Genomic DNA, 23,925 nt, shown 5'->3' with positions numbered 1-23,925 from the left:
TACTTTTTGCAGAAACCCTTTGGACAGAACAGGGCTGAAGATAAGATGACGGGTAACATTGGCTCATGAACTTTAATATATATTCAGTATTCAATATTCAGATATTTGGTCCAGCGCACAACTTACAATTTCATCATTTGCAAATTCTCAATAAGTTGAAAAAAGTGTAATAAATCAAACCTTTTTTTTTTTTAACAATTAAACAACTCCTTCCTTCCTTATTCACTTGCAAGGTGTGGACACTTTCAGAAATGACTATATCTGTATTGTACCCGCAATACAGGGCATCCACATTATTACTTTGCCGAGCTTTGGAAATCTAAACTTTGGGCGAAACAAGATTTTGGCATTATTCAGTTTAATCCAGAGTAGTCCCATCCAGAGTCAATATTGAAGGGCTGCGTGGACTTCTGCACCCATCGAAGTCCCCCAGACACAGTATCCAGGTTATTTTAACCTTTGCAGAACATGTCACAATGATCTTGTCAAGGTTCTTTAATTTGTTCAAACAAGCCCGACATTTGGCAATATATTGGACCTTTAAATGTAGGAGATGATAAAGTTTTGTCTGAATATGTATACAGCTCAATGTAAACAAACAGGAAACTATATCAGGCAAGACATACATTTCTTAATTACAAAATATGGATCTATTGGTTTCAGTTTGAGGTAAACTTTATCGTTACATAACCCAACCTCAAAAGTATCTGATTGGCAGCCGTGGTCGGCAATGTCCTGCAAGATGGGTCATGCTGATTTAAGTCAACATGACCCACCCCTTATAAAAGTCAGCACACAACCTCCACAATTTCCACAGCATCTAGTGAACTTTGTGGATCACTTGTTGCTGTGAAGCCATGGCGATGGAGTGGGTTTCTGTTTGCCTTGCGGTAGTGGCCTTTGGCTTGTTGTCTACTACTGATGCTCAGATTTACTCAAAGCCTCAAGCTCCGAAATATACACCAGTTGTGACACAGCAGAGGCCACAGCAAGCTACCAAGCCTATCTACCCGCAGCAAACTGCTCCGGTTCCATTGCCACCTCAAGCCCCGAAACTCACACTGCAACTGCCGGAGCAGAGGCCACAGCAAGCTGCTAAGCCTACCTACCATCAACAATTTCCTGTGCCGCCTCAGCAGAGTCAACTCCCAAAATATCCGTCACAGCAGCAGGACCAGAGGCCACATCAAGGCCAAACTAAGCCACAATATCAGGTGGGTCAGAAGGCTAACCAGAACCAACAGAATACTAAGAAGCCTTCTGGAGAACCCTTCCACACTTGTGAGGTTGAGGCGTTGGACAAGATACAGTGTGGCCATGACAGCATGAGCGGTCAAGAATGTGAACATATCAACTGCTGCTATGATGGACGGATGTGCTATTATGGAAAGGCTGGTAAATCATATTTCTTTACTGTTTCTAGACAGGTTTCAGATTTATGCAAAATTCAAAATGATGTTAATGAAATAATCATTTTAATGATATATGCTCAGTAAACTATAGTTAGATTGCTCTTACTCAAGATCTTTGATCATAGGAGATCCTCTAACTTTGTCCTTATTGGCTTCCCTGGCGCACGCACGCAGAGCCTATGTGAAATAGAACTGACCATTGTTTCCGCTTTCGCTTTTCACCAGTGACTGTTCAGTGTACCAAGGATGGCCAGATTATTGTGGTGGTTGCCAGAGATGCCACTCTGCCAAACCTTGACTTGGAGTCAATCGCTCTCCTTGGAATCGGACCATCCTGCGTACCTGTCGGCAGCACCTCAGCTTTTGCAATCTACCAGTTCCGTACCACTGAATGTGGTACTGTGTTAATGGTAGGGTCTTGATTAAGCGCAATTCAGCCAATCGTATTTCTCACTTTTAAGTCACCAGCTGTGAATTTTCTACAGGAACAACCTGGTGTTATAATCTATGAGAACAGAATGTTGTCCTCATACGAAGTGGGAGTCGGAAAACTGGGATCCGTCACCAGGGACAGCTCATATGAGTATTATTATTATTATTATTATTATTATTATCGTTATTATTATTATAATTATTAATAATTATTGTCTTTAACACTAATCAATCATTGTATGAAATTATTATGTCTATGGCTATTTACTTTATGTTGCTTATGAACTTCATTGATGGCACTTGATTGTAATGCACTTATGCTATACTAGCCAATTCATCAACATGGCCAATTCATCTTGTCATTAATTAAATATTTAAATATTCCGCTAACAATTACTTACAAAAACTTCTAGTCCTCTATTTATTCATGTGAATGCTTGACGTTACCACTTGCTTCCTGAGAGCATTTCGTTTTCCTCAGTCTGCTGTTCCAGTGTAAGTATATTGGCACTTCAATTGAGGTTCTGGTCGTTGAGGTCAACTTGGTTCCTCCACCTCAACCAGTTGCTGCTCCCGGACCCCTGCGAGTGGAACTCCGGCTTGGCAATGGAATTTGTAATGTCAAGGGATGTGTGGAAGGTCAGTGGAACGGCATTTCATTCCCGTTGGAGTTTTTCTTGGATTGTTAATCTGCAACAGATAGTCTTTCTCATTCGGCAGAGGATGTGGTTTTTGCCTCCTTCTACACCGAGTTTGATTATCCCGTTGTCAAGACCCTGAGGGACCCTGTGTACGTTGACATATTTATGCTGGAGAGGACTGACCCAAATATTGTCTTGAGTGTTGAGCACTGCTGGGCAACCACCGACGCCAACCCCTACAGTCTTCCTCGATGGGACTTGCTGGTCAATGGGTGAGACCAAGAGGCAGTGAGAGGGAAAGTCAAACTTTCAAAACACATTTCATCGTAAGAGCAGCGTGACTCATCAATGACTCACTGCCTTTCTTCTCTCCTTTGATCCTCAGCTGCCCCTACGTCGATGACCGTTACCAGACAAGATTGATCCCTGTGGGCCCCGCATCAGCCAACGTCTTGTTCCCAACTCATCACAGACGCTTTGTTTTCAAGATGTTCACCTTTGTGGAACAGACAACTCTTGTGCCCCGGAGGGAAAAGGTATGACAGCCACCTCACGAGGATTTTTTATTTATTTATTTATTTTTTTCATTTCAAGTTGTGTTTCATATATTGATTTCATATATATTTTGTCCAGGTGCACATCCACTGTGGTACAGCTGTGTGCCAGCCCACTACTACCAGCGGTTGTGAACCTAGGTGTTTCAGAAAGAGTAAGTACTTATCCTTTAGTTGGGGAGGGAGTCTTAAATTATGTTGTTTGTTTAATTGAATACAGTTTGTTGAGACCCTGCAAACCAATCCTTTGCTCTTGCTGACTCTGCCATATTGCCATATGTTCCATACAGAGAGACACGCTACTGCAGTACAGAAACTCAGACCTGAGACGACTATTGTTACCAGTCCACCAATTATGATGGTCACTGACAACCTGCCTTCTGAATAAACATCCAGTCAGAGCTTTGTCATGATGACACCTCTGGTCACCAAAATGATTGCAAAATGATGGATGAAGATTCAAATAAACCTCAAAGTCCTTAAATATGTTGTCTGTTCTTATAGAGTGTGATGGGTGAACGTCCCGCTTCTCAACGCTTTTTCAAGTCTAATTGTAATTAAATTTAATTAAGTAATTTCCCCCTGGGATTATTAAAGTATTTCTGATTCTGATTCTGATTCTGAATTGTCATGTATGCGACATGTATGAGACCAAATGGAAGCTTAGGTTAGCAAGTGATCACTTTTCTTTTTAATAACATTTTTTATTTTATTTTTTTTACTTTGGCTCTGACACACAGAGCATTGCATTTTTGTTTTTATAATTTGTACAGTCCAGTTGCGTTACGACCAAATAACTTTCATATTTCACACGTTTTAACCCACAATATGATTTTGTTGATTGCAGAGACTATTTAATACTGGCCCTCAAATGTGGTGCCCTGTGCATTTCTTGCCTATACAGTTGAAATAATGGGAACTTTTGGTGTTAAATTAATAAAACCTTCTGTGTGGTTCAGTTAGTAGTTTGCACAAACCATTTGATTTGGCAAAGCTACAGGCTGTCAAATGCACTGCGTTGTAGATTCAAGATTCAAGATTCAAGAGGTTTATTCGTCACATACATATACATACTTTCATATATATATGAAATGATACATATGTGAAATGTCAATGCAACATACCCGGTGATTACACACAATATGTTCTAGACAGAACACAATAGCTCCCTAAAAATGGCTACTTGACTAACTGATTCCTAAAGTGTAATGCAGTAAGTCAAATACTATAGAATAAAATAAAATATATAGAATAAAATACAATTTAAAAAAATAAGTACTCAAAGGTAATGCAGAGTGGGGGTACAAAATAGAATAAAGGGAATAGGCGTGTATATATATGGGATAGACTTGTGTAGTATATGGGAAAGGCTATTTATGTATATACAGATATGTACATTAAAGTGGTATGTGAATAAAGTGAGGTAGTGTGTGTGAGATATACAGCACAGTAAACAACAGTACGGCGCAGCAATACCAGAACAGTGATACAGTATGCAGTACAGTATACTACATACAGTACAGTAAGGTAGTGGAGCCTATGTGTCTGACTCAGTGAGGACCCCTGGTGAGGCCAGCATTGACAGTTCTTATGGCTTGCAGGAAGAAACTGTCTCAGTCTCTCTGTTCTCACTGTGTGACTGCGGAGGCGCTTGCCCGACCGCAGCAGCTGGAACAGTCCGCTGTTGGGGTGGTGAGGATCCTTCATGATCCTGCGGGCTCTGCTACTACACCTCCTGGTGTATAAGTCCTGCAGGGAGGGGAGGGTAGTTCCAGTGGTACGTTCAGCTGAACGCACCACCCTCTGCACGGCCCGCCTGTCCTGAGCAGCACAGTTCCCAAACCAGGCGGTGATGTTGCCTGTCAGGACGCTCTCCACCGCTCCACAGTAGAAGGACTTGAGGATCCTCATCGAGACCCGGAATTTCCTCAGCTGCCTGATGTGGTAAAGATGATGCCTCGCCTTTCTCACCAGAGTATCTGTGTGTATAGTCCATGTTAAGTCCTCCATGATGTGGACTCCCAGGTACTTGAAGCTGCTCATCCTGTCGACAGAAATCCCGTTAATCACCAATGGCGCGCGCGTCCTCAGTTGTAATCCTCTCCCAAAGTCCACAATCAGCTCCTTAGTTTTGCTGACATTCAGGAGGAGGCTGTTGTCCTGGCACAAGAGTGACAGGTCCGCCACCTCCTCGCGGTAGGCCTTCTCATCGCCGTCGGTGATGAGGCCCCCGGCAACTGTTAAAGGAGTTCTGTCTAACACTGAACTACTGAGGTGCCTGAGACCGGGGAAGACCTGGCTGACGCGCTCGATGTTAAAAATGCTCTGCTCACCTGATTGCCCTGTGCTAAACAAAACAAACGCATGTAGACAACCTTGATGTGGAAATCCAAAGTGGTCCATTTATTCCCATACAGCACATTGTCCACAGCAGTTCCATCATCATAGCAACAAGGGGCCGCGCGCAAGCGGTCAAAAACCCTTTGCCCTGTCGGGTCAAACACCTGCCAACAACATGGTATTTCCTACCTAGATACCTGAGGTCAATTTGCAGACATGCGTCACCCAGTGTTACGCAAACGAAATTACAACATGAATACAAAACAGCATTTTTGGCTCTCACCACAACGGCGGTGCTGGAGTTGGACCCGGCCACACCGTCATGTGTGTACGGGGAGTACACATGAAATAACGGGAAAACCTAGAGGTGAATTATTAAAAAATATATGCAGTAGTTCCATTTTGTGGCCGAACACACACACCATCATCATCATCACCATCATTGTCTGACCAGCAATGGACATTTATCACCTGGTCCCCGGGCGCGTCCACGTATGCTGCCCACTGCTCCTGGCTGTGCCCCCGGAGGAAGGACAACCCAGGATGGGTCAAAAGCAGAGAATCCATTTCACCGGCCACCATCAAAGCATGTGCATGTGTGCGTGTGTGTGTGTGTGTGTGCAAGCATGTGTTGTAGTGTGGTGTGTGGCGTGATGAATAAACACACACACACACACACGCGCGCATATATTCTGTGTGATCACTTGGTATTTTACACAGACTATAAACAGGATATCAGTATGTGGCGCCGTCTGCAGTTTGAATCGTTCTCAAACAGTGCGCTACAGAACCTCAAAACAATCAGCAATTAATAATAATATTCAAGTGACGAGAATAAGAAATGGAAAAGAAATTGGCAATATACAACACATCTAAAAATGAACAATCGAAAATAAACCTCCGTATCAACAATTCACAATATGCGTTGAATCGCCACCTTCCAATACATATCGCTCCGCTTCTGCAAATAAAATGACATAAAATTACAATTGAAATAAAATTAAAATTAAAAAAAAAAAGCAACGAATCCCTGCGAGGAAGGGACGACATCACCCAAAGACCCGTTTGAGTCGTTGTCGTAGGCGTGGGCGGCGCCTGAGCAGGAGCCAATCACACCTCCCCGTCGCCAAACTGGGCAAGAAATGATTGGCCGGTGAAGGTGACCGTCATCGAAATCGGTCGACCGCTCGAATCGTGCACCGAGCAGACCCGGAAGAGGGCCGCGCGGATTGGCGGATTGGCGTCCCCGCGGTTGTAGCTCGTCGCCGGCGACGTCCCATGCGAGCGTCCGCGTTTGCTCGGCTATTCCGGTCAGCTAGCGCGGCCCGAGTCGCCAGACGTTGTCCGTCCCTCGCCGGGAGAGTCGCCATGCAGACGGGCGAAAACGGGTCCGGGCCTCGCACCGACGGACCGGGAGCTTTGGGAGGAAACACCCGGACTGTCGCGACCGGAGACGCCGCGCCGCCCTTGGAAAGGAAGCGGGTCGGAGACAGCCTCCTTCTCACCGCCATAGAAAACAACCTGCGGGCCCCGAGTCCCCTGGGGGCCACCTGGGACGACGACTCCGAAGCGGAGTCCTACCGCGACGGACGAACCGAGGAAGTGGACGCCGAGACCAAAGGCAAAGCGTTCGACTGGTGCCGAGACTTTCTGTCCGGCTCCTGGAAGACCGTGCCTAAAACGGACTTCCAAATCAGCATCGTCAGGTAACTGACTGGTCGCTTGTATCCATAACTACGTAGTGAGGAACATACGACGAACTCTGTTTATTTCAACTTATAATAACTTTTTAGGGCTGTTGTATATCGACATGTTTGCACTTTTTATTTATTGTGTGGGTTTATTGCAATGTTTGTATTTTTTTTTCGTGCGTTTCTATGCCATTAATTGACATTCGACGCTGGAGCATGTAGTTGTTGCGACATCTCTAACATTGGTTTAAAATCCAGATTAAATTTGGATGGAAACATCGTGATTGGAGCATTTGAATCGTACATAACTGATCCGGAGCTGCTGAAGAAACTGCGATCAGGCGATTATGAAATTTCTCGGTTTATTGCCAATTTTTTCCGGTGCCATTACTTTAATGTTGTTATTGCCTATTGTCTGAAGCACGCAATGTGATAGGGTAGAACTACAGACAGCGCCACACACTGATACTGATATGCTGTAGCTCAACCAAATCCAGTAGTTTTTGTAAAATGTGTGTGTGTGTGTGTGTGTGTGTGTGTGTCCCTGTCCCTGTCTGTCCTAGGTCATCCTAGAAAGATAAATGGACAGAACAGTGAACTAGTTCCCCAACATTCATTGGGCGCTTATCTTTTCCGATGTGTCTTTATGACTCGAAGCTGTCTATGGTCAGCTGTGATATCTCTTCTCTATCTGTTTGCAGCGGTGGACTGAGCAATCTGCTCTACATGTGCAGTTTGCCCGACGATGTGCCCAGCATGGAGGAGGAACCTCGCAGAGTGCTGCTCCGTATTTATGGCGCAATTCTTCAGGTGCTGCTGAAACACCCTTTTGTAGAGATGAATTTGCTCATACCACCGATGGAGATGTAGCTAAAGTCTGTTATTTAACAATCCCACAGGGGGTGGACGCTCTTGTACTCGAAAGTGTGATGTTTGCTATTCTGGCGGAACGAACTCTTGGACCAAGGTTGTATGGCATATTTCCAGAAGGACGTCTAGAACAATACTTACCGGTATGATACACACACACGTAATGCAGAGACACTCTCTCCTTCTGAAACTATAAATAACCATTGTCACTATGTCCATTTCATTAACAGTACATTCTCTACATTGACTGTGGAAACATATCGCACCAGGCCCGTCCTTCACTTTCAATACCCTTGAATTCAATTTGACAGGACAATCCTTTTTCTGTGTCACAAACAAAACAAAGCACAGCACAAAACCTTCAGTGGCCAAACTGAATCCAAATTTATTTTATATTTATTTAGGCTATGCAACCCATTTCTAGCTTGCAATAAGATTAAGATACAAGTCTAAGAAGCATTTTCGCTATTATCAAAAGAGACATTTCTCCTCTCTCTCTTCATCGCCGGAGATATGTGCGAGGGGGGCGGGGCTCCCTCTACCTGGCTCTCTCTCACACACACACACACACACACACACACACGAGGAGACCCTGCTCTGAGTGAGTGTCAATGGCACAGTGAGCGCAGATTGCACCCCGATCGCCCCCTACTCCGTAGGTAATGTGCAGCAGCAGTGTTGATTCAGTCTGCTCTTAATTTGTTTTAGTCTTTCTCTTAAAAAATAAAAAATAACTGATAGGAGTACCGGATCGATGAGCAGTATCTGTAAGAGTAGTAGTAGTAGTAGTAGTAGTAGTAGTAGTACCATTAAATCTGAGTGATACCCATCCCTACTCGTGCCCCGTTCCTCTGTGCCCCGTCCCCACACTGTTTTTAGTTGCTTTATTTGGAGGAACAGGGCACGGCCCTCTGTGATGGTGTCCGGACGCAGATGATTCACACATGTAAAAATATATATATAATATATATTAGAATTCCCCTTTTTTTTATCTAATTCTTCATTGCAATATTATCTCTGTGCATTTTGTTACCTAGCTGTTTTATCCTGTTATTGTAATGCACACTGACTTGACAAAAAAAACAATCAAACAACCTCCACTTGAATAATCTCAGTCGACTGACGGGTTTGCGGCTGACAGGTCGACTTTCAGGCGGCAGGCCTAGATGCCAAGGACATAGACACTATTGATCTACCTATCAATGTACAGGCCCCGTTTGGTGACATTGAGTGATTTCTGAGCCTCTGAATTTGCTTCCCCAGAACAACCGCATGTGCACAGAAGATCTTTCAGTCCCCTCCATCTCTGAAGAAATCGCGATCAAGCTAGCACGCTTCCATGGAATGGAGATGCCATTCAACAAAGAGCCCAAGTGGTTATTTGGGACCATCAACAGGTTAGGGGTCCCTGTCCGTCTCTCTGTTTCATGTAAGCGCACTGGGAGGGAGTTCATATTATTTACACCTGACTGACATAATAATGACGATGATGATAGTAATAATAATAACCATCCTACTACAGGCTTGGGCGGTCAGGTGAAACGCTGGAGGGCAGCGATTGAGAATTTATTTCTATCGGGATGGAGGGCAAGACGGGCTGTGCGTGCATAGAATGTAAAGTAATGCGGCCAATGCGGTCTCCCCGTTACAGAAGTGCAGGAATTATTTACAAATGAAGTATTTACACGAAAAAAAGCGAGTTTTCACTTAATTGAGTCCCATAGAAAGCAGTGGATTTTTTTTGGGGAAATGGACGGAACGGGACAGTCCCTTAGCTCAGTTGTGTTTTGAAGTTTTGTTTTATACAAGTAGGAAACAAATGGAAATAAAAACACAGGAAAACCGGCAGGGGAGTCGGGAACTGGCGTGCGCATGTTGTCCCCGCACACATTGCTTTCTGGAGGAGGAGGGGGAAAAAAACTCCAAAAAAAACTCCAATCCAATTCCCTGATACCTCTTTTCCACTGTGGACGTTGACACATAAATAGACAGGAATATCCGTGTATCATTCGATCATTTCATATCTGATTTAGAAAAAATCCTAAATCCAGATCAGAAGTTATTGACTTTAATTCCCGCATGCGAAACCATGAAATGTTTTGAGTGTAGGGGCCGCTCTGTGGGGACCAGTGGAGATTCGCGCAGGCGACAATAATAGATCATTTATTATTTATTTTATTTTTTGTTTACATATATTTTTTTTTTCATTTATTCAGTGTTTAACGTGAAGCCATGAGAATACACTTAAACTGTAAATTGAGCATTATTATTATTCTTATTATTAATGAATATATATTGTGATAATTATTGACATCGATCAAGATTAAAAAAAAAAAAAAAAAATGTTGTGATTACATTTTTGGCCATATTGTCCAGCCCTACATGGAGGACCCCCACACTCCCCACCTGGCTCAGAGCCACTCCAGCAGCGCTCCAAGCCGGCCTTCCGAACTGGAGGAGCGTTTCCGCTCCCCGCCGCCAAAGGACCATGCCCGATGCGCGCCATCAGTTAGCTTTATGCTTTTCATTTGCTATACAAGTAGAAACTAAGGAACAAAATTAATTCCATATGAGAGAATTAGGGCTGTCATTAATTACAATATTTAATCGCATTATTGTCCATAGTTAATTATGTGTAGTTAATCGCACATTTTTTATCTATTCAAAATATACCTTAAGGGGATGTTTCTCAAGCATTTAACAATCAACATGGGAGTGGACAAGTATGCCTGCTTTATGCAAATGTGGGTTTATTGTAAATCAATTAACCCAAAACAATGATAAATATTGTCCAGAAACCCTGTCTTTTTCTCATCCGCAAGACGGTGGCAGAAACCTTGTTTATTTAAGGGAACAGCTGCTCTCATTGCCAACATCGGGGCACGCCGGCAACGCCATACCGGAGGAACATCCCTGTCCGCTCTCACAATAGTGAATCCCGTTGAGACATGTTCCTGAAACTGTAAACTATACTCCCTGTATATCTTCTGCTTCCTCACCGGGGCAGCCAGCTCATCAGTCCTGTTGGCCAGCAAGTTCACGTTCCCTATCAGTACCTGACGGAATATAAGGCTTGTACCTCTGCCACTTTGCCATTAGCTTAGCCCCAGCTTAGCCCCAGCGCTGCAGCCCTGGTAACTGCGCAAAGGAGGGAGACTCGCACCCTTCATTGACATCAGGTGGTGCGACCCAAGACACGTCACTGTCTGCAGTCGGGAGCTGCTGGCGGGGAGCCTCAGACCTTATCACATGCCCAGGGGGTTCTTGCAGGCCATTGTTTGTTTGTGTGTACATCCGTCCACGGGTGCCATCTTAACCACGGGTCGGGCAAATGGTCAAAACAACAGAACGTGCGTTATGGTGTCAAAAAAACGAGTGGCATTCCAACATCTTTGCGTTACCGCGTTATTATCAATTATCGTGTCTTTCGTCAGCCCTAGAAAGAATATGAAAGGAGTTCCATTTCTGTGGTCAAGTCGTTTCAGACAAAACACTTCACAATGAGGGTTAGAAGAACACGTGAAGTCAAGACGATGAGTCATCTTTTATGTTATTTAATTTTTTTTACGTGAAATGCAAGAACACTTTTACACAATGAACATTACAAATAATAATACAATCCAAAACAGCTCTGAGTGAGAGAGCGTCTCTCTCCCTCTCCGCTCCCACTCTGTTCGATTCAGAGCGGGGGATCAGTTTCAGGACACGGTAAACTGCACTTACACCGTCTAAATGCCCAGATTTTTCCTGGCGGATTAAAAAATATATAATAATTAGTCTGTCATTAATGTCGATCGTCGATTGTCGATTTAATCGTTGATCTGCCCAAGCCTATGCTACTACACTCGTATCCCAGGACATGTTATTTTTGTGTTGCTGCTGTTACGTAATAGAGCCTCGTCTCTCTTCCGCATTTCACTAAGATACATGGATCAGACCCTTAAGCTGAAGTTTACACGAGACGCACACGTGAAGAAGTACAACAAGCTGATGAAGCTCGACTTGCCCAAAGAGTTGGAGAGTCTCCGGTGAGTTTGAGGGAAAACATTGCCATGTTGAGTTGTTGTGACAAAGGATTACAGAAAACTTGTGATGGCTTCCACTATTTGGTCGTGCTGTGTTCTCAGTAAATCTTTTCGGCTTTGACCTCTCACCCATCCTCAGTAGTTTCAGCCTCGAGGCTTCCTACAAGTCTGACCTTGCCTGAGCAAAGCTCGTGTTGATTGCATTTGGTAATCTGTCAAACGTAATGATTATCTTCTTATGTATATTTTCATAATGCCCACCATCAACATGTTGTTTTAATGTGACTCTGCCCTGCCTCGTGAGATAAGTACAAAGAGCCAGTGATAACTCCCTGAAACCCTTCTGAGATAACATATTTTCTTTTTCACTTATTATATTTCAACAATGCAATGCAGACTTTGCAGTTCCCTTCTCTTTCTTTTAATCACGCCTCTGCTCCACTCCTGCACCCTCTAGCTTGTTGCTGGCAGAGACTCAATCTCCAGTGGTGTTTTGTCATAATGACGTTACAGAGGGTAAGTAAGTGTGCATCACCCCAGCACCTCTAATTTGGGCAGACATATATTTCCTGGGGGGGGGGGGGTCTCCCTAAAGATGCTGTATTTTTGGTGCCACTAACAATTTTTTACCGTTGAATATCATTATCAGCCTATACAGCAAAGTTGAATTAGCCTAGGCTCTACAGGTGGTTTATGTAGTCACTGCCTAAGGTAATGTAAGTCAATGCCATAGTATTACCTCAAACCAGTGAAAAGGACATTAACCTGCACAGGCAATAATATAATTGTTTTTCTATGTCATTGCTCTATGTTTCTATTACGTAATGCAATAGTATCAAACTACTCTTTATTAAAGCAGTATACTAACAGGTCTCCAGACTTGATTATGAATTAAAGGACAAATTGGCCAATATCACCCTCATGTCAAAATATTAAACATGGTTCAAGTGGCTAGAACACAACTTTGACTAAGAATGCTTTTACTCAAGTTATACTTGAGTAAAAGCTCTTTAAAGTGATTACTTTTACAGGACTGGAATCAAGTAGGAGCGCTAAAGCACGATGATGCATGAAAGAGTGTTGAAATTTAACTTGTTGTTTTGTTCCCACAGGCAACATCCTGAAGCTAGAGGACAGGGACCCCACCTCCACAGACAGACTCATGCTCATAGACTTTGAATACAGCAGCTACAACTACAGGTAACGGAGGACGTCTTACTTATCGAAGGTGTGAAAACAGGCTTGTTAAATTCACTCAGAGCAATGATGAACGCATGTAGCTGACGTTTCAATCTCCGAATTGAAGCACAGTGAGAAGCTGCAGCAGAGTGGTAAGTTTTCAATAGTAAAGTGTCCAGGGACCAACATTCTACGAAGGCCTGGGTTGTAAAAATAGAAAATCAATTTTTAAGTTGAGTACTCATGGATCAAATTATTTTCTAGTTAAGCAGGGTGTGGCTGGTTGATTTTCAGTGTGCAGAATTATTTTTCTATTCATCACTGATTTGATTCTTGCTCCTGCCGAACATGATTTTCTTTTGAGCACAACTTGGTCAGAAATCCAAACTGTTACCATTATTGTTATTAGACAAAAAACTGTACCATATAAGAAATAAGAAGTCTGCATCTCTCAGTGCACATCGTATTTGTTTACTTGCGGCTCTTGGCCGATCCAATATGGCGGATGAGAATATTATGGCATGTGGTAAAGTAGCAGCAACATAGCGCCACACATCGTAAACCAATCATTGGGCTTCAGAGTGAAACACAGCGTGCGTCCGTCTCCTTTTCACTGCAACTTTCATCCAGATTCACGGAATTATGACTTTAAAAAGTAACAGCGGCAGTAAAGCTGTTCGCTAACCGTTAGCTAGCTGACTGACTTGCTGACTCACCCCCAAGTCAGTCAAAAAAATATTCCGTGTTAATGTCCTCACACACGGAGTTGGCTCGCAGCAACAGAGCGACGGGTCTGAATCGTTTAATTTCAATACCAGAAGCTGATGAGTTGTTGCACGTGTCTCGCCCATGAGTTGTATAAAGAAAAAGTCTATTTTTCTTTTACCATGCAACAATCTTTTTATTAATTTATTACTTTGTTTTTAACTGTTAAACTGATTAGTGTTGGTATTAATCAGTCAAAATTCTTATTGTCGGTTAAACGGTTAACTATTAACATCCCTATTACCCACAATGCAATGTCTTAAAGCAACAGGCCCTCTCACTACCAGATATGACCTGAAATTGTTTTTAAGGGACATCACAGTTATTTTATATTGCCGTGTTTCATCTACATGTATTTCATTATTTAAGTTGTTTTCCCCCCAGATATTTTTTTTATTTCAAGAGATTTTTTTGTTGCGTTTAGAAGAAAATATTTTAAAGGGAGCAGGGGAAATTGAGCCTTTAATTTATTTTATTTAAATTAATGTTCTGTCAATACATGTTGCCGTCTGTTTCTATGTTTACCTTTTTACATGTAAATGTTGTTGTTTGGTTCTATGTTTTTGTCTCAACGATGGTGATTATTTGTTTATACACCAAAACACAGTAAGATCATTCTCCAAAGAGAGTGAGTGGTTGCGGTTTTGCAATCGGCAGTTCTTGCTGCTTAAAGAATGAATAAAATGTGGCATTGAGGGGTGAGATGTTGAACTCCACTTGCAAACTCTGTCCTAGATGCAGTGGCATACAAATACTGTGTTGTATGCCAAGCATGCTGACAGATTGACAAATTATAATTAATGTTCTGTTTAATTGGTCGAGTATTGTTGTGCAATTTTCATTACATTAAAGTATGTTTGAAATAATTGTTTTGATCTCTTAATTCAGTGGGCATGGGCTATTCAATGTTCGGGGTCAATGCCTGCAGTGTACCTATTAAAGCAGAAAGCTGTTTAGCACCGGTATTGGGGGTAAAAAAAAACAAATGATACCCAACCCTAAAGATGAATATACCTTTTGTTCTCTCCTTCAGGGGCTTTGATTTCGGAAACTTCTTCTGTGAGTGGATGTATGACTACACCCACAATCAGTGGCCCTTCTACAAAGCCAGACCAGAGAACTACCCAACCAGAGAGCAGCAGGTCAGTCTTTAATCACTTTACTGTAGTGGGACAGACTAGATCTTTCTTGGTCTATTATTAGTATCCCCTCATATTTTAATTCAATAGCCATTCCCGAGAAGTGCAGTTTGCTGCACCTATGGATCCTAAACCTTAGACTCCCATAACCTGCCTTTTTAATCTGAGGTGGGAGCAGGCTCGCTTCTATGTTTAACGGTTTTATCATATGACTCCCAAAGTATGTAATAGACTTAGATTTAGGGCTAAGCTTCCCTGGATTCTTGAACGACAGGCTTGACTATCGAGCTGCCCCTCACCCCCGGATCTGTCCATCTCTGCTCAATCCCTGCCCCCTGAAATGTACTGCTTACATCCCCAAACTGGTTTCATTTCAGTTCGCACAAGCATGGAGGAACATTCAGCTTCCAAATGACTGCTCTTGCAAGACCCCTCTGCTAGTAATCTAAAGAAGCCTTGTGAAGGAGGAACTGTCAGTTTTGTCTCTGATGGGTCTACTAACACACAAACTGTGAAACAAGATAACCCGTTCAGTTTTTTGTGAGCTGCGTATTTCAGAAAACATGTCATGAAACACGCGGTTCAGCTTTGCAGCCCTGATCCAGGTCATTCAGAGCTTCAGTAGAATTAGAACCGCCCCCGTCTGAGTAACTCCACCCAAGGCTAGACTTACTAGCATCGACGCTAAGAGCTAAGCATGGAAAGTGCTCTTTTGGCTGCAGAGACCAGCACAAATCTTTTAAAGGAAAGCGGAATTAATACCAACTGTCTGTGAAAAAACTGCAGGCATGGAAATGTATTTAAAAAAGAATTCTGCTGTAGGTTTCTGAAAAAATGTTTTTTTTTTTTTTTTTTTTTTTTTAAGTAACTAAGTATGTAGTAGATTGACTGTAGTCTGCAGCGCATGATCCGCTGTGCGTTTCTCCAAACAAAACCCAATAAAAACAGTGTGTATTTATTGTAGATGTGTTTTTTATTTTTATTTTTCAACGTCAACATGAAACAAAAAATCCCCGGTGCGGTGTCCCCGAACGAAAGTCGGAACAAACTTTTAAATCAGGCCTTGTAGATGTCATATGAGTGAAGATTCAGCAACTGGGTTTGCTTATGCGTCGCCTTGGAAACAGATTTCAATGTACTGATAGGGTGAAATCAGGGAATGTTTGCGGAGTAAAACAATGGAACCCGGAAGTGAAGCTCAAACCCCATTGGCTCACAGAACTAGGAACTTGGGCTCAAATCCCACCGGCTCACAGCAATAGGGGCCGGGCTGCTCATTTACATTTAGGGGGTGCGACAGATCACAAAACTTACGGTTCGGATCATATGATGGTTTTGAGTCACAGATCAGATCATTTTTCGGATCAGCAAAAAAAAAAAAAAAAAAAGGTTGACAAATATAACTTTGCTTTCCATTTATTCTGTAAAACACTAAAAACAAGCGATTTTTGCCCATGGGCTTAAATGAAAACAACTTTCAAGAGATCCACTGTTTGAATGAAATCTTAAAATACATAAAATATTCAATACTCAATTGTTAAATTTAAGGTGCCATATGAGGCATGCAGGATACATTCTTCCTTTAAACATGGTAGTGAATGGAAAAAATATGACTAGATTCACCCCCACTAACTGAATGTATTTCTAGAAACATCACACAACACAAAATTTCTTAAGTTTATAACAATCTAAATTTCAGGAAAAGCAGTTCAACACTAAGCCTTGCATTACAATTATGACTTTAAAAAGTAACAGCGGCAGTAAAACTTTGTTTCTCTAGGATGGTTACATTTGGCAGTTGATCCGCGGTTACACCACTAGTGACATTTAAAGCTACACACACAGGAACAACCTGTTTGGTTTTTTTTGTTTGTTTTGGAACAGGGTGTTTTTAGAGACATGTTAGAATTTGTAGAACGCGTCATCTGATTGGCCCATTTTTCCTGCTTCCAACACATCAGCTTCAAGAACTGACTGTTCACTTGCCGCCTCATACATCCCACCCCTCGACAGGTGATATTGGAACGTGATGAGCGATGTTTTTCACTTGACCTGGCAGTGGTTTGTATGTTGTGGCCGATCTGTGTATATCTTAGACCGTCTCTAGTCATATAGGATCAGAGTGGCAGTATATAAACCAAGAACACACCTAAAAAGTTTTATGTAGGTTTGATATCATGTCCAACAGGGAGTGGCTGATGCAAAGCAAATTAAGTTCTTATTAATAAATCGAATTGCAGTGATGAGTGCTGGAATCGGGTATTTGTTAATGTATTCGCCAAATGTCAAAGCAATAGGATTATTATTTATTTATTTTTTAACACTCATGATAATGTTTGCTTGTTCTTTTTGCCCCCCCCCCCCCGTTACAGCTTCATTTCATCCGAAGTTACCTAGCGGAACAGAGAAACCTCTCCAACGATGCCATAAATAAGGACCAAATGCAAGTTGAAGAGGACCTGCTTATTGAAGCTAACAGGTGGGTCCTGGCGGGCGGTGCACACAAAGCTCCAAAAATGACCAAAAAAGAAAAAAGAAGGCTTCTGATTTTTTTGCTAAATAAAAACCATTGGTATAGCGCAAAGCGGTTATATTATGATCACGTTTTCAGAATCTAAGCCGACTGCCGGTTCTGTTCTCGTCTGAAGTTACTTTATCAAAATTGTATCATCATATGCGTACAAAGGTTTGAATTATGTTTTTACTTATTAATAACTATTGAGTGTGCTGTTAGCTGACTAAAGATCAACTTGTTTTGCGCAGCTTTGTGTTGATTCATTTCTGTGTGCTAAGAGAAGAAAACATGTTTTTGTTTTTTTGCTGGTTTTGTAGATATGCATTGGCATCACATTTTCTCTGGGGCTTGTGGTCCATCATTCAAGCGAAGATATCCACAATTGAGTTTGGATACATGGTAAGTGAGGAAACCTGCATCCGACAATTCTTTCATAGCACCTTTTGGCTTTTAAATGTTTTATGTGTTATAATATGCATGGTATCCAGTCACATTTATAAGTAACATATTAAAAACCAATCTTGTTAATCACCTGCATTCCAGTGCTTACTCTGGCGCCGGAATGCCTCATAGGTAAACCCTTTATTTTAAATTTTTATCTTTTGTTTTCAGGACTATGCACAGTGTCGATTCGATGCCTACTTGAAGCTAAAAAAGCTCTTCTCCTGAACTCCTTCTACGGCCTCTCAGAATGTCCTGCATCGCAAGCAAACCTTCATATTCTTACAATGCTGAATATTGTTTCCGAATCTTAACATACTTGAACTCTGCGATGGATTTGTGAAGTCCTCCAGATGTTAGCTTAGACCTTTATTTTTATTTTTTTTGGACCAGCTAATATTGAAGAGTGTCACAGAAAAGTCTTCTCTTGAATATATTGCGCGGGCAATCTGATGTAAATCAACTTACACTTCATTTGTAACAATAACTGTAACTATTCCTACCGTATCAGGTATTTATTAACCAGTAACAAACTACCATTATAACATTTTAGGGGCAACTAATGTTTCTAGGGGCTTTTCTTCGTTGAGTTTCCAAGTAGGCTCCAAGGAAACTTCCAAAATTTGCAGTATGCCCTGGTTTTATCCGTGAATAACTAAAGCTCTTACTTTAATCATTACTTTGGTTGGGTTTCATCCGCCAATAACTAAAAGTCTTACTGTAATCATCATTACTTTGGTTTACTTATCGAAGGTGGATAAGGTTCACCTTGCGATAAAGCCTGAGGTAGCAATATAAATATCCTCGCAGTGTAGAACCTCGCATTTTATATAAAATCTTTACTTTTGGATGTATTTAGTCTACCTGATTTCTCATTACTCCGGCCCATTGTGGTGTTCATTGAATGGCTGCTTACTGACTAAATACTATAGAAAGAAAATCAAAAAATGCCGCACTAGCCTTCTGCAATTCATTGAATTACGTGTCAATTTAATTTACCCTGGAAAAACCTATTTTATGCTAGTTTGCAACTCATCACTTAGCTTTGGGGCTATTGTACACGTTATCACTGTAACTTTCTCCATTGAACCGTTTGAGAATAACATAACTATTGTACACGTTATCACTGTAACCTTCTCCGTTGAACCGTTTGAGAATAACATAGCTCATTTGAAGAACAACTTCAAATGAGCTACTTCTGTTTTCTTGTCTCCTCTGGCATGCTGCATATTGTGTTGCTCATTCTGATACATGAGATTTCCAGTCAACTCTTAATTTTTTTGTAGGGATTAAGGCAGTAAATGGGTTTGGGGCATGTGTTGAATTGGGTCTTACAGAAACGTCCATCTGGCACGTGTGTTTAGAACATGTGTGAAAGAATCGTAATAACTGTGAACTTGGGTTGGTCCAAAGAGATGGTGGAAATTAAAGTGTGAATGTAAAATGGGCTACGAGTGTGTTGCCAATGTTTTATGTTGTGTCCTTTCCTTTCTGGTTGTGTGCATTTAATGTCTCAATAGTCCAATTTTGAGGAAACAAGGTTTAGCAGTTGACGCATCGGCGTAATATATATACATATTTATTTATTTTAATTTTTTATTTTTTTTACCTAATGGTCGTTAGAGTGAAAATTTTATTTCGCTCCTTTTTCTTATTATTCATTTTGTGAATGATGTTTGGGTTAATTTGCCCTTAAGTCGTGACAGAAATCTGCTAGTTTCCAATTTTGCCACATTCCCAGGCGTCAACTGGTCATCCTCCTCAATAGGGCCACTGTGTTCGTCCATGGGCTCATTGCTTGTCATGGGTCTGAACTCTTATTTCTCCTTCAATGGTTTCTTCTGTTCTCTGTTTATATTTAACGTGAGTTAAAACTACGTTATCAGCGATACAGGGCTTTACCATCTCATCGAGTCCGGAAGAAATGGTTCAAAGGATTCGTTGTTGAAGGTGCCTCATTGGCTGTAGCTTCTTTCAATATCATTTCATCCTGCTCATTTCCCCCATGTATTATGTCTTGTGTTGGTTTTCTTTGCGCGAACTATCTTCAGGTTATTATAATTGAACGGATAAACAGTCTTATAGATAGGACAGACTTATAGATATACAGACTAAGGAAGATGGGTGATTGCTTCCTTGTTCATATGTTCATTTTATTAATGTATTAACCTGCATCGGTGAGGTAACTGGAGTACTCAAAGATGACGTAGTTGGCAGAGGACGTAGGAATCCTGTTTCCCACCAGAGCCCCTGGATCTGCTGTCCCTCCCTCTTCAGCCAGAAATAAACCGCTCCCAGAGAGCTGAGTGCGAGGAGGTTCAATGTGAAGTAGAGGTGTCACATGGCCTGGGCAGAAGGAAGACTTGCGTACTGGAGCTGTTCAGGAAGAAACTGGGAATTCTTCACCTGAAGTTTCAGGGTTATCTTACAGGTCTTTTGAGCTTGTGTTCTTATTTTTTTTTAGCGTGGTCATCAATTTCTATTTCTAGCTGCTTCTTGCCTCTAGTTTATTAGACGACGCCGCCGTTGGGGTGTTTGGAAAAGGAGAAGGGAAACAAGCTGCTTTCCTTGTGTTTCTTTTCTGTCTGGTAGTTTCCGATTGCAGTGATTGTTTAAATGTTTTTGAAAGTGTGTTTGCCTTATATGTATATCATGCAATACTGAATTTATGCTCAGAACTAGGGCTGAGTAACAGTTCAATAAGGCTGAAATATTTATATAGTTCAGATACTATAAGGTATATTACCATGTAGTTGTTTGGAATTTTAATACAAACATATTGATATAAGTGGATGTTGTGTAAAGTTTCCTATGATTCTCATCGCAGATGTTATCCAAATGACCCTGTTTGGAATAAAAAAAAACAAAACATCAACTTGTAGAATTATCCTTCCTTACTATAACATATTGGCACACATCCAGCTTTTATCCAGGGTTAAAAATGATCACACGCTGCTCTTTCTTAAATTAAAGTGACAGGAAATGATCCCTCTTTGTCGGTAAGATGAATGTCTTCAGACGGTTTCTCACTATTCTTTTTCTATGGATAAGCTTGTGGCTGAAAAAAGGTTTAATGAGATTTTGGGGAGCTTTCCCAGCTTCCAATTTTTGGACGGCAACACCAGTCGTCAGGAGCGAAGAAGCTCGCAAAGCACCGTCAGAGGAGTGGAAGACCAACGAAGCACTGCGCACGTTTCACCTCGGAGATGGAACTGCGGCCATGGTCACTGTGCAAACCAACACGCATGCATTTCATGTAAGACTATTGGAATTCTACTCATTGCAAACATATTAAAAAATTAGAGCGCGGCGATGATTTATTTATTTATTTTCCCAAGTTTTTATACAATTTGATATAGACCGTGTCGGTACTGAAGTTATCGTCTCTCACGGTAATGGAATAATGTCTATCTTAGGTGGACCTCGGGAGGCTTTCAGAGTCCAGCGAGTACTTCCGAGCTGTGTCCCGGTCCAGGATGAGAGAGACTTCAGAGAGCCTGATCTGCCTCGGCCATGTGTCCTCCTCAGTCTTCCACAACCTCCTTGATTTTTCTTTCCATAATCAGTTTCAAGTCTCCGAGGAAGAGCTTGGAGACAACATCCAGGTGGGCAGCTCTTGAATCCCTACGGCCTTCGATTACGCTGCACATCGACAATATAGATGTTCGCCGCTACCCGCTCAGTCCTTTTGCTTCCTCTCTTTCTCCCTGGAGGTGGGCAGCTACCTGCTGGCTGGAGAATTCCTCACAGAGTGCTTGTCAGTCCTTGCCAACGTGCTCAGCCCAGACAACTGTCTGTTCTACCTGAGCTTGGCTCAGGAGATCTGCTGTGCTGAGCTGAGGGCGACGGTGTTCACCTACCTAAGCAGAAACCTGCTGGAGCTGTCCCACCTCACCGGGTATGATCAGTACGGTGCCTAAAAGTAAAATCCGTAGGGTTAAATTGGCTTTTTGCAACTCAAGCCGATGTGTTGCGTGTTTTGGCTAAAGTTCTGCACTACAGCTTCGCTGTTGGATGTCCACATGCTCACCTAAGACTGCTTCATGCCCCAGGGATTTCAGTCAAGAGGAAAGGGAAGAGCTTGTCCATCTGAGAACTCAAGGGCACCAGCATCTCTGCGTCCTCAGGAAGGAGAACTTGAACTCATGGAAAGACCCAGGGACGGAAGATGCACGCCGTCTTTTCAAGCTGGAGATGTCGGGAGACTCTGGAGATTGGCGCCCGATTTCCGAGCTCCCCTTCAGGGCTGATAAGTGGTGTTTCACTACAGTGGTCCTATACAACTACCTGTACATCATAGGGGGCCACAGAGAGCGGACCAAAAAAGGCTGGCAGTTCAAAATGAGTTCATTTCGGTATAATCCCTTCACAGACACCTGGGTCTCCACAGCCCCTCTGATCAAGGTGAGATAAGATCCTGTTCTAGCTTTTAGACGAGACCGAAATGATTCAAAAGGTCTTCTGAATGATGATTGTGAGTCTTGAGTCTGCTTTAAAGTGATCTTGCCATATCCAATCAGGAGCAATTACGCGACAGTGACGAGTCTCTGCTCCGCCCACAGCATCGGCGGCACTTCAGCGCTGTAGCTTGCGAAGGCTGTATTTACGCTGTGGGGGGCTGGTACTTGGATTCCCAGGTGGCTCCCGACTCCTGCACAGCCCTGTACAAAGCCGTAGAACGCTACGAACCATGGGAGGACACGTGGAGGTCTGTTTTTTTTCTCGGCCCGTCGGGATAGAGCTTCCGCCAGATTTTTTCCGGGAACTAAAGACAAGGGTCAACTGTAACCTGCCCTCGGTGATCGAGTGTCATCTCCGTCCCTAGGTTTGTGTCTTCACTCCCGCTCTCAGATTTCCAGTTCACCGTGTCTTTGTCCCACGATGTTCCGCTGGCCACCAGCCAGGGCCACTGCGTCTACGTGCTCGGGAACATCCAGCGGACGGGCGAGAAATTGCTGCTTCAGTACAATACAAGACAAGGTGACGCAGGGCAATGTCAGTCTGTCTCAGTGCACCAGGAAGGCTGCGTCTACCGCTGGGCGGGGAATGGAGCTCCTTTTTCCATTCCATGTACTTTTTTTTTTTATCTGCCTCTCCTCTAGACCTGTGGTCCGAAATGCTCCCCACCCTGACCAGAGTCCAAGCGGACCTCCTCACCCTCTACTTCCTGGGTGCCACCGACAGGCTGTGTGTGATCGGCGCGAACAATTCGGAGAACATGGTGACGACGTTCACTCTGCAGCCTCGGCAGTGGGGACGGGTAACTTTGGAGTCGCGCTGAATTTTCTTTTTTCCGTCATCCTCGTGCTGTGTCAACGTGACTAACGGTCTCCCCTTCCAGGTGCGTGGCTTTGAGAAGTTGGCGCTCGCAGGCCAGGGGACGGTTTCCAGGGAGAACGTCTTCATGCCGGCCACGGAGCCCAACAGCATCGTGAAGCTGGACCTCCGCACCCTCTCCCTGACTCTCCTCCCCTCTCTGCCCATCCCTGCTCACTATGAAGCCACCTTTCACCTGTACTTTTGATTGAATTCAGATCTTTGTGTTCTTTGCTATAAAATTATATTTTGCATCATATTGCTCATCCAATATCTGTATCAATCCAATATGGATTGATATGTGCTTGCATATCAGGTTTATTGTTTTTATGAGTTTTGTGTCTATTATGCCATTTTAAGGCTGTCTTGCCTGGTATGACAATAACTCACCTATAATAATAATACATATGTTTGAATGGAAGGCAAAGGTGATTTGAACTGCATGGTCACAGAGCGTCATAGGCACTTGAGGCTCCAGTGGAGCTATGCACAGTGTCTAGTTACATGCAGAAGTGTGCCATGGGAGAGTGTGTGTGAGAAAGAGAGAGAGAGAGAGAGAGAGTGTGTGTGTGTGTGTGTGTGGGGGGGGGGGGGGGGGGGGGCTG

The 23,925-nt window shown here is 42.8% G+C and overlaps 3 protein-coding genes across 5 annotated transcripts; all 3 read left to right on the top strand.

Moving 5' to 3' along the window:
• Window positions 1–1,325: 1,325 nt before the first annotated feature.
• LOC307231948 (zona pellucida sperm-binding protein 4-like) lies at window positions 1,326–3,027 on the top strand (the record flags this gene model as incomplete). The annotated part of the gene is made up of 6 exons (XM_080002825.1): window positions 1,326–1,395; window positions 1,638–1,822; window positions 1,898–1,995; window positions 2,326–2,483; window positions 2,565–2,757; window positions 2,871–3,027. The coding sequence occupies 6 exons, from the start codon at window positions 1,326–1,328 to the stop codon at window positions 3,025–3,027; spliced, it is 861 nt and encodes a 286-aa protein (XP_079858951.1).
• Window positions 3,028–6,617: 3,590 nt separating this feature from the next.
• chkb (choline kinase beta) lies at window positions 6,618–19,452 on the top strand. Of its 2 annotated transcripts, XM_080001984.1 has the most exons (11): window positions 6,618–7,085; window positions 7,772–7,880; window positions 7,970–8,083; window positions 9,204–9,337; window positions 11,864–11,968; window positions 12,423–12,481; window positions 13,078–13,165; window positions 14,943–15,051; window positions 17,421–17,527; window positions 17,881–17,962; window positions 18,176–19,452. In XM_080001984.1, the coding sequence occupies exons 1-11, from the start codon at window positions 6,658–6,660 to the stop codon at window positions 18,230–18,232; spliced, it is 1,392 nt and encodes a 463-aa protein (XP_079858110.1). In that variant the 5' UTR covers window positions 6,618–6,657; the 3' UTR covers window positions 18,233–19,452. The 2 variants fall into 2 exon arrangements, with proteins under 2 accessions (XP_079858110.1, XP_079858111.1); XM_080001985.1 differs by lacking the exons at window positions 17,421–17,527; window positions 17,881–17,962; window positions 18,176–19,452 and adding an exon at window positions 15,426–15,769.
• A 494-nt stretch (window positions 19,453–19,946) lies between these two features.
• On the top strand, window positions 19,947–23,910 carry LOC307231515 (kelch repeat and BTB domain-containing protein 13). 2 transcript variants are annotated; one of them, XM_080002261.1, is made up of 9 exons: window positions 19,947–20,435; window positions 21,056–21,260; window positions 21,421–21,609; window positions 21,718–21,902; window positions 22,057–22,408; window positions 22,567–22,712; window positions 22,830–22,984; window positions 23,107–23,264; window positions 23,346–23,910. In XM_080002261.1, exons 2-9 carry the CDS (start codon window positions 21,078–21,080, stop codon window positions 23,526–23,528), a joined length of 1,551 nt encoding a protein of 516 aa, XP_079858387.1. In that variant the 5' UTR covers window positions 19,947–20,435; window positions 21,056–21,077; the 3' UTR covers window positions 23,529–23,910. The 2 variants fall into 2 exon arrangements, with proteins under 2 accessions (XP_079858387.1, XP_079858386.1); XM_080002260.1 differs by having other exon boundaries at window positions 19,947–21,260.
• Window positions 23,911–23,925: the final 15 nt, after the last annotated feature.

The sequence above is a fragment of the Zeus faber genome, assembly GCF_960531495.2.
Source record: "Zeus faber genome assembly, chromosome: 6".
Lineage (NCBI taxonomy): Eukaryota > Metazoa > Chordata > Actinopteri > Zeiformes > Zeidae > Zeus > Zeus faber.
The sequence above is the reverse complement of the archived record's forward strand: the minus strand, read 5'-3'. Positions and strand labels throughout refer to the sequence as shown.